This window comes from Amphiprion ocellaris, chromosome 7 (genome assembly GCF_022539595.1).
Source record: "Amphiprion ocellaris isolate individual 3 ecotype Okinawa chromosome 7, ASM2253959v1, whole genome shotgun sequence".
Lineage (NCBI taxonomy): Eukaryota > Metazoa > Chordata > Actinopteri > Pomacentridae > Amphiprion > Amphiprion ocellaris.
In genome coordinates this window covers 19,991,557-20,002,566 of record NC_072772.1, presented here as the reverse complement: position 1 = coordinate 20,002,566, position 11,010 = coordinate 19,991,557, and the positions used below count along the sequence as shown (strand labels likewise).

At 40.2% G+C, this 11,010-nt stretch overlaps 1 protein-coding gene across 1 annotated transcript; it reads left to right on the top strand.

The window, feature by feature from the left end:
• The first annotated feature begins 3,066 nt into the window (after positions 1–3,066).
• Positions 3,067–6,576, top strand: LOC111577127 (E3 ubiquitin-protein ligase rnf152-B). The gene has a single exon (XM_035954214.2). It carries the CDS (start codon positions 3,674–3,676, stop codon positions 4,442–4,444), a length of 771 nt encoding a protein of 256 aa, XP_035810107.1. The 5' UTR covers positions 3,067–3,673; the 3' UTR covers positions 4,445–6,576.
• The last annotated feature ends 4,434 nt before the right edge of the window (positions 6,577–11,010 follow it).

Genomic DNA, 11,010 nt, shown 5'->3' with positions numbered 1-11,010 from the left:
TGTTGTGTAGATGTACTTTTCCTGAGACCGAATCTAAAAAAAAACTAGGAGAAAAGAATATTTGAATGTGTTTTAAAATGCTAAATAAGTCTGGAGTTCACCCTAAAATGACATTTTTCTCTTGTCCCATCCCCCTGATGACCAGATTGAATCTCAAATAAAACTGTTTAAATGATATTTAAATCTGCTTTTTTGGTATTATTTTCTTCATTGATATCTCTTGTAATTGTGGGAACATATTATTTAATCAACATCATATTTTAAACTAGAAAAGCATTCAGAGCGCAGTATTCCGCCAAGGCTGTCCATTCCCCATTATGGCATTATCAAAAATGCAGCATTTTTTTTATTAGTAATCGATGATCAGAAATCACGGCACCATAGAATGTCACCATTTAATATAGATGTACCCACAAACAAAATGACCTTGTGCTGAGCACAGGTGTGTGTTATGCATGTGTACATTATGTACGGATACTGAATCGTGTAACCTAAATATGTAGCGGGTGGCGGGAATTGATGGGACTCAGAAACACCCCCACAATTTAATCAACTGTTACTTATATCCTTTCCAGTAAATCCGCAGATGGATTTGTAGTAGGATAGCATTCATGTGATCGTCATCAGGCAGCTGACGTAGTGTTCACTTGTTGTCATGGTTACAGTGACTCCGTGCTGCTATCTCACAGTGATGCAGAAATCTTTAACAAATCCATGGATCCAGACTATAAGCTGCATCACTGCCAAAATTTAATCACTTGGTCTTTGTGTCATTTCTGACCTTTCCTGAAAATTTCATCCAAATCCGTTTGTCCATTTTTCAGTAGTGTTGCTAACAGAAAGACAGACAGACAGACGGACAAACGTACGCCGATCATCACATAACCCCACTGCGCTCCTTGGTGGTGTGAAAATGGCACCATTGATGTGTAAGCTGAGCCAATCAAGCCTTTGACAGTTTATTATCTATTATTAATGAATATGTAGCAGAAAATTGTAGAAGAGAAGGTTTATTTTGAAAAAATTTTGAAGCGCAAATGTCCTCCAATTCTGGAATGACCCATGTATTTAATTTTTTTTTTCCTTTATTTTACCAAGTAAGATCAGTGGAAAACAATTTCTCATTTACAATGATGACCTGGCAAGAGGCCCCAGCACTTTGTTGATCCAAAATCAGGATGACGTTAGATTCAGTCATATTAACATGGAATATGACATTAAAATATTGATAATTGCAACAAAGCCTCAGTATAAACCCAAATAAGAGAGTTTAGAACATCATCCTGTGAGGCTTTTAGCAGAAAACAGTCAATTTTTGAAATTTGTGTTTCATTTATCGCTTTATCTTTTTACCTGCTGTTTCTTATCCTGCTCTTTAGATCCAACTCATGTGTTACAGGCCATTAAAGGTCTTTTTAAAACTTTATGTAGCTTTTCAGCTAATAGTATGACATGACCACAATGTTCCAACTAGAACCTGTAGTGACCCATTTATGGCTGACCTAACATCATAACTTAGAGAAGTATGCTGTACTTTCGATCAAATAAAGTATAGCCTCTATGTTTCACCTCTTTTTAACCTTCCTCAGTCCCTGAAATCTCTCTAAAATTACAAATTTGCACGTTCATGTTCTCACCTGCACTCTGCAGGTGAAAATTTTGGATTAATTTGATCCCAACCACAGTTTCCCTTAAAATGTCAATATACTGTGTGTTTTTGTGCCATAATTTGCACTACATATTCCAAAATTACTTGAAAATATTCTTTAATTTGAATTCCTGGCTTCCCTTTGGCTCATTCATTGAATCAGTTAAACTACAGTTTCACCAGTCAGTTTATTGGACTGATTGTCGGATTAGAACAAGATTTTAGACAACCCAAAGGCAGGAATAAAGAGTATTTTAAAGTGTGGAGTGGTCTTTATAAATATGGATCCTATATTTTTAGCAGAGGAGCATTCTGAAATGCTCCAAGACTGTCTTTGACAATGACCTTGCGGTAAATGTGAAACGCATAGGCAAAATACATCCACAGATATGTGTGATATGTTCTGAATATGCAGAAACTTCTAAAATAATAGTTTTTACATTGTATTAAGTCCAGAGCGTTATAGTTACAATTCAGTAATGTATCACTGACGTGAAAGTGTGCCTGAAACACATTTAAATAGACAGAGGAGTCAAAGTCGTGGGTACACTGTAAAAAAAAAAAAAAGTTAATTTATGTAAAATTCCGGCAGCTGTAGTTGCCAGAACGCTACCGTAAAATTATGGTAAAACGTTTTATAAATTTGTGGTAAAAAAAAATTGATATTGTTGATTTTGCAGTTTAAGAAAGCATGTTTCATTCCATATTTTACTATAAAAAATTTAACCTTTAAAAACTTGAAAATGTACATGGAAATACCATATAAAATAAAGTTTGTGTAATTTATGATAAATATTACATAAATATTTCCATTATCAGCACAACAGTTAGTGTATTTAACATTTAATATATGCATTTTTAGCAAAAATTGCAGTTATAGCTGTCATAAATATTATAGCATATATCCGTTATTAACACAAAGGTACATTAATTTGACAACTGTATTTCTAATGTGAAATAAATGCAAAAAATGCCATGTTACTTGGTTTAAATATTATAACATGTTTCCATTATCAGCACAACTGTGGAAATTGGTATTCTTTTCAAGAAATAAATGCAACAATGACAGTACTGATGTTATACACATTATGGCATTTTTTCAAGAGAAATTTTTTAAAAAATTTTCTCCTGACTAATATACGATGATTCCGTGTCATATAAACAGCATCAAACTGTTTGAGTTCACAGATTTTTACTACTTTTTTTTACAGTGTATATGTGTGTTGACTCAGTAGGGATAATATCAAATAATAATTAATACAGAAAAAATGCATATTTCAAAGCAATAGAGAAGCGATGAGAGCCTGCTGGCATTATATTCTGGTTTATTGAGACTGAATTTTGTAAATTAGTGCAGAAAAGGGCGAAAATTGGTGCGTAAAAATTCACCAAGATGCAAGAAATGCAGTCATTCTGGCCCCAGATGTCCAAATAAAAAACCTGACCATGGTGGAACTTCCTGCTGATGAACTGATATGATGACAGGACTCCAAAGTCCATCGAGTGTTTTGCTCCTCTTTGTTGCAGGAAACAGTGAATTGACGCCCCCAGATGACCAAATTAGCGCATCCTATTGTTCGCAGGCTCTACGTAATTGCGCTGGATCATGGCTGTCATCTGCTGCCTGCACACACACACACACAGACTCAGACACACACTGCACTGACAACAAACAACACACACACTCTCTCTCTCTTTAACGGGACTTTGAGGCGACACACCGTCTCTGTGTGTGTGTTCGGTGGGATGCTCTGTGGACGGATGAGTCCTCGCTCCGGAGTCACCACCATTACATCATCTATTCCCACTCAGCCCAGCGGAGAAGCTTTTATTATTTAACAGGGATCCCGGCGGTTTGGACTCCTCATAAAGGACGCTGTGGGGATTATAAAAACACATCAACAATGTCTGCGGGGATGATGGCGTTTCAATGAGAGGGGAGGAGAGGAGGGGGAGAGGAGGAGAGACGTGCACCGTCATCAGCATCTGTCCGCCAGCTCCCTTTGTGTTCACCGGAGAATGTGAATGGCGAAAGATGACATGGCAGAGGTAGATTTGGCATCAAACGGAGCGGAACCCCCCGGCGAGGCCTCCTCGGCGTTTCCCTACGAGGAGTACGAGTGCAAAATCTGCTACAATTATTTCGACCTTGACCGTCGGGCTCCGAAGATCCTAGAGTGCCTCCACACGTTTTGCGAGGAGTGCCTGAACACGCTTCACCTCCGGGAGGAGCGGCCATGGCGCATCAGCTGCCCCGTCTGTCGCCACCGGACTCCGGTGCCGGATTATCGGATACAAAACCTGCCCAACAACACCAAGGTGACGGAGGATTTTCCGCTCTACATCGACTCGGACCCCCTGCCTCAGGACGCTTTGCCGCCGTACCCTCCCCCGCTGCACCCGGCGCTCGTCGCCCTCCGCCGGGAGGAGGCGTCGGGGACGTCCAGCGCCAGCCAGGCGACCCCGTCCACCACCGTGTCCACGGCCACGACCCTCTCCCAGGACTCGGTGCGCTACGACAGCTGTCAGAGCTGCAAGCGGGTGGCGCTGACCACCGGCTGCGTCTGCGTGATCTTCTCCTTTCTGTCCATGCTGGTGCTGCTGTTCATGGGCCTGATCTTTGTGCACAGTCACAGCATTCCTCCCTCGCCGGCGGGACCCATTTGCTTGTCGGTAGCCAGCATTCTGGCCATGTTCTCGGTGGTCGTCACATGGCTCATCTGCTGGCTCAAATACAGACCGGACCATGAGACAGGCCGCGCGTCCGCCACCAGTAACTCCCGGAGAAACGCCTGACAGCCGGGCTGCTGGCTCTGACTGTGGATGGAGGTGTTGTTCTGTGGGTGTGATTCTGTACATAGTACTGGCAACTGATTCTCCTGCTCCCTTTACTTTTTCTAGGAATAAATCTCGCCCAAAATGGCCTTTTCTGAGTATAGCAAACACCCAAAGGCCTTCATGTTGTTAGGAGCAATAGGCCAACACGATCCTTGATAATCTTTTCCTTCAATTATGCACTTGAAGTTGCAGTAGGCCCAGCTGACTGGGCATGTTGGTGGGTGAACTCAGAGCCTGGATTTGGTTTGATGGCTGAATGTGAAGTGCTTATGTCCAGGGTTTGACACCCTCCCCTCCCCAACCTGCTAAATAATATGCATATCCCACGACGCCACTCACTGTATGATAACTGTCCATGATGATTCACTCATATCTCAACAAAGCACTATTGTATTGTACAGATACTCAGCAATGTTCACTTCTGAGTTGTCAGCTGATGGGTTTTGGTTTCTCTGGAGGCTTGCTGTATATGTCTATGTAGGAATCCTCTAAAATGTAAATCAAATTCACGACCCCAACCTGTAAATAGTCCACGAGTGCAGAGAAGTGGTGAGTGCTGCTGGACAGGTGTGATGAGCCTTCCTAAACCTTGTGCTTTAACTTTCTCCTCCAGGATGGCACTGTTTCCATAGTCACGATGAAACCTGCACCTCTTCCATGTGAAAAGAGATGCAAAGAGATGGCTTGTGGATTTAAAGTTGTGTTTTGCTACTTTTGTGCATGTTTGGCTACTGAGAGGCCTAGGCCTTTTGTTTCTCCTCTTTTTTTTTTCTTAATGGAAGGGACCGTGCGTCTCCTGACTCGTGTGCCTCACCTTGTTGCTGAATGAAGCAAAACTTCACTGTAATCATGATCCAAGTCATGCACGGGCCTCCTGCCACAGACAGCACCCAGCGGGGGCGTCGGCAGGGATTTCCTCCTCTTGTCACATCATTTATACATCAGAAGGTGAAAACAGGGTTTCCTACGTTTAGCACCTTTTTTTATACTTATGAAACATGTTGGGGGTATTTTTGGCTTTGGAGAAAGAGTCCATAATAGTTAAAGAAGTATAATCCAGGCTTCAGCTGCTTCCAAGTTCCCTCCTCTTCTTCCTTCAAAGCCATAAGTGAGAATCCAATGATACAGCTAAAAAAGATGTGGTAAACAAGTTCTAAAAGGATACATTTGGTGTCACTCTGGTTCCACTGAGATTGTCAGGAGTCATAATTGCCTCTGGAAACTTAAAGAGCCCCATGAGCTGTGTGGCTGAGATTAGACAGAAGCATTTACAAAGAGAAAAAAACATACATGGGCTCAGAGAGTTGGTCCAGTACTTGCACTAACACCATGCAAATATTGAACTTTCCTAAACTGAAACTTAATATAATTTACATTATGTGTTTCTTTTCCTCTGAAATACATGTATGAAAATACACTGAATTAACATTTCAGTGAGTTTAGCTTCACACAATGCAATGAAAAATCTAAAACTCAAGGGGCCTACAGTGGGCAGACTTCTTCTTATGATTATTACTGTGAACCGTCTGTATATTATTGTCGCAACAATCTATATGATTATTTATTTATAACACTTAAATATGGAAAAAACCAGTGTAAGACCCTCATACCGACTGAATATGGTTTATGGGGGATTTGAATTGGAACAGTGTGTGATCTCCCGACTCCCTGACAGCATTTAATCTAGAATTCAGAGATGATCCGGACACCAAAGGGGTTTCTATCTGAGCACTTATTGCCCTTGAGCACTGCTGGTCTCCCTACCTCACCAGCAAAAGCAATTTAATGTGATTAGTGAAACCCTCCCCTTTAACCCTCAATCTGATGCTTGCTTCAATCATCCTGCTCAACCTTTTCCCAACTTCTCTATGATGCACTTTCACCCTCTTATTTGACACAAGTAACGGGGTTATACCTTTGACAAAATGTAAGCATACTGTATTTATTTCAGAGGACCTAGACGATGTTGTTGGTTTTTATGAGAATCTGTGGTTGTTGTTAAAGTACCAAATGTATTTGCACAGAGAAATGGTCTTTATGTGCTGTTTTACATACATAAACACATTTCAGTAATAAAGGAAACATGAATACCCATTGCATTCATCATTTGTCTCGCTAGGGGGAAGACAGCAGCTGATGGCATGGCCTGTTACCAAGGCTGTACTTTATCAGGCTTGCTCTTACATAATGACTGGTAATAAACTGAATCTGATCCAAGCTGACACATTTAGCTCCCTGCTGTGCATCAAATGTGCCCCCTACTGGAGGACACTGGGTGCTGCATGCTTTACAAAAAAATTGGGGGAAAAAAAAAAAGTGAAATCCCACCCCTCAGTGGTTGCATTTCTCATGTAGGTCCAGTTGTGTAAACTTCTGGTGGCTGAAGCCTGATTAAAAGCAAATACATTTTTCAGTATGGGTTGGATGCTGATGTGTTGTTAATATCACACACTGAGATTCGCCACATGTTCATACAAGGCTCCCTTTTAGTTGATATAAATTAAACTATTCAGCAACAAGATTTCCTCCCCTCTTAAACCAACAGCAGAACAGATAACGTTGACTATTCACCGTCTAATTGCTGGTTTAGTTCCCTTCACATCATGTATTGGCCAAAAGTTACACACCTAATAAATGAAAGCTGTCACACAGTGTATTTCCTCTAAAAAGAAATATGCATCTCTTTCATAATCTCCACTCTGATTGGTCAGTCCGGTGTAGCTGCACAACACTAACAGCTATTGTATCCCAGTGTGGCTGCATTTCTCAGTTAGATGGAGATTAATGGAAAATAGTTTGAGGCAAATCTGTGTTGACAAATTGGCCATTGCACCAAACAAGGTTAGGCGAGATGTTTTTGTGAGGCTGCTGGTGCAATGAATTTTAATGCCTCTTATATAGATATTTAGGCCACCTAGTTATGCAGTTATTTCTTAAGCTTTTAGTTTCGAACTGCTTTCAGTTTTAAGTAGGAAAATCTAAATAATAAAAGTCACTCAGCAAAAGTTTAAAGTGTTTTAACTGTGATTGGACATAATAACTGTATAATAAATACATTTCGGTATTTAAAATATATTAAATCATACTCAAAATTTAGTAAACAAACAAAATTATACAAAAATGATACTGAACCACCGTATCCATCCCACACACTTGCTGTAAGTCAGAGTAATTATGATTCTTTCTTTATTTTTCTGTATATTCTTGGTTTTTTATGCACCAACTTGTCAATTTTCTGCATCAATTTGTTGTGAAAATATATTTAAAGGAAAACACAAAATAAAATAAATACAAATGAATAAAAATACCATATTCCATGTGCATAAAAAATAGTTCACCTACTTTAGTAAAACATTAGTATCAAAGCGAAATGAAAGAATTGAAAATGTAAACTTTTCATGATGTAATGTTACAGTATTTATCACATACATTGTGTGGATTATTATTACTGACGCACTAACTTGAAGCCAAGTTAGAGCTAGTTTTTACAAGTTTGCAGCTACATTGTTGGGTTGTTTAATGTATAATTCATCTTGCTGTGTAAATCTGCAAAGCTAAAAGTGAACAGTGGTGCAGCGAAATCCACAAATGTTGTCTAATTTGAAGTATTTTTCCTTTCGAGCTGTGCGTAAAACCTCATCCATCCCTGCTGCCTCCCGTTCTATTAATTATTACCTTAGAAGTATGATGGAAAGCTAATTGATTTGACAAATACATGTTTGTGAATGTCCTCCACGCAGAGCATGTGATACAACTAATTTATTTCTCATCAGGAGAGATTTCTGACTTTGAATTTCATCCCCCGGTAATGGATTGGACACGGAGATTCAGTGTCGCTTTAAAAGAAAGGGCCGAGGTATGCATCATGCCTCTCTCTCTGTTTTCCATTTGCCCCCTCTGTTTTTTTTTAAACTCTGTAATATCCAGTTTCAATAAGATCACTCCCAAATCGTCACGTTCGTCAGCGTAAAGAGTGATGGTTGAACCCTTTAGAGAAGGAACGCAAACAGAACATTGTGTAACTCTCCGGTTATCCTGCAGTTTATTCAGAGGGATTCAAACTTTAACACACTGAAATTTACATATCAACACTAACCTGCTCAATTTTATTTCCCTGCAGCCTGCAAAAGCTGACAATTTTCTGTTTATTTAAATCTGAATTGCAGGGTTAAAATAACTACATTATAGTGTATCAATGAAGTCATTCATTAAAGCATATCTGCTTTATTACAAATGTAAAATCAGTTCAAAACTAACTCACATATCCCCTCCCTTTGAAGCCCTGTTATGAAAAGCTGCAGGTTTCATTCACTTTACGCATGATAATAATCTTCCTCCTGCAGATAAAGACACTCTCCTTAGCAGGTGAAAGACCCCCGTGAGTCCTGCTTATTTTGAACCCAGCTTCCCACCTTTGTCCCGACAGCAAACACATTTGAAGTGCGTTTCCCCCAAAGCCAAAAAAAGAGGCGAATGTGAATTGAAACCTACTTAACCTGTGGGACATCTCTTCTCTGCGTGCGTAAATGAAGGTGAATGATAGAGACCCCCCGTCGAGGCTCCGTTATTGCTCCATACAGCCCGTAGGTGAGCGGACTGACACATTAAAGGGATGATCAGGTGCTCGGGGTGCTTTTCAGCTTTAGTTTTGCATGAGTTACACGAAGCTTCCAGGGCTTTTCTTGCAGGAGCGCATATCTCCAGGTTCAGTCCCGGACCGGGGATATTTGCCATGCAGGCCCAGATCTTACATTTAAACATAAATGTATATATTTACTAGTGCTTTATTGTCTCAGATACTACTCTGTGGATCAGGTAAAACCCCACCTGATCGACTTTCATAAGGGCTGACCTAGCTTTGTTCAAAATCAAGAATTAAGTGAATTTATTCGAATCAGAAGGTTTCGCAGCATTAAATTGAAGAATAAAAATCAAGAACCCACTCCGATTCTCAAATGATGGAACTGCCTTTCTCCAAATGATGGACAGTGAAGGAAAACGAGCCTTTGTCTCGTTTCAAAGCGCAGGAGCGGAATCTCTGCCTCAGTGATTGATTATGGACTAAAGGATGCTGTGACCCACGACTCCCAGCGCATAAAAAGAAAGAGGGCTAGCTGAACTTTCAAAGGAACAACTCCTTGCGCCCCTATTGTCTTTATTGGGTGGTGACAATATTGATTATTAGACATTTGGGGGACGAAAATATACCCTATTCTCTATAGTAGTTCCGAGCTAGACTGGCTTTACGGCCGCCCTGGCGTCGTATCCTGCTGTGGCGCACGTCCCCCTTCAGACTGTTCTCGGCTGGCTGGTGCTCAGTCTGAAAACCACAATAAATTCCTTGAGGTGCACACACTTTAGCACCATTTGTGTCATATATGAGGCCACGGGGTGGGAACAAATTAGAGGTCGTGTGCGTTAAACACGTTGGAGATGATATTACGCGCAGTTTGGCAACAGTGGAATCTGATGAATATATTTTATTGTCTTATTAAAATAATGCTTAAAGGTATATAAAGTCAAAAGTCGCAGGTTTGGGCTTTGCATCATCAAGCTACTGTAGTTTTGACTAGAATCCAGTTCTCTTTTTGAGAGCTGTGATGAAGAAGCAACTGAGCAGAAACAGTCATACAAAACTATTTATATGCAGCCTATAGTTTATAGTGTAGTGATTATATGTGCAATAAATTTACTAAATATGAGGCACTGGTCTATTAAAATTGGTTGAGAAAATGTCACTGGAAACGTTGTTGTCAAATCAAAGAAATAAAAGTTAACGCAACAGAATAACCTTAATGAAATAGAACAGTAGCCCAGCTGTGTTTATAGTTAAGTCAAAACTCTACTTTTGTTATAGTCATAGTATCATTCTGAGGCTTTCAGTAGTTCTTGTGCTATACTAAACTGAAAACTGTTTCAAAAGTTTCAAATATTTTTTCCACTTCATTCCCAAATATAAACAAGGGCATATTACACATGCAAAATTTAACGAAATGCAACTTTTGAGGATTACATTACGCTGTTTTCTGTCTGTCATTCAACACTCTATCAACCACACTCTGAGTATTAAGTATATTCTTTATTCTTTATTTTTTTACTGTTAGAATAAAGGGAGAAGGTGATTAATGACAGTAAATAAATGGAAAACGCTTACGTCAGGACCAGTGAGTGCGTCTGCACAAAAAATAAATGGCTATCTACTAATAATTTATCACATTAACCAAATAATTATACCTCCTCAATCATCTTTTGTGGTTCCACTTTCCACCCAGCAGTTTTCTCAACACATAAGCGGATTTTGGGAGTTTTTTACTGGATAAACAGTACATGCACTGACTCGGCCATATGTGAACTGACGCTCCTGCCCTGTCCGAGTCCAACTGTGACAGCGTCTCTGATTGGACGGAAGTTTCCAGCCTCAGCCAATCCCCGCAGCCCGCTTCGTACCGGCTGTACCCTCTCGACCAATCAGAGCCGGGAGCGCTGACGGGCAGAGAGAAGAGCTCCGCTACTTTTGACGGTCT

Excerpts from the sequence above, each read along its gene's own strand:
- LOC111577127 (XM_035954214.2), top strand. The coding sequence starts at position 3,674 with ATGGCGAAAGATGACATGGCAGAGGTAGATTTGGCATCAAACGGAGCG.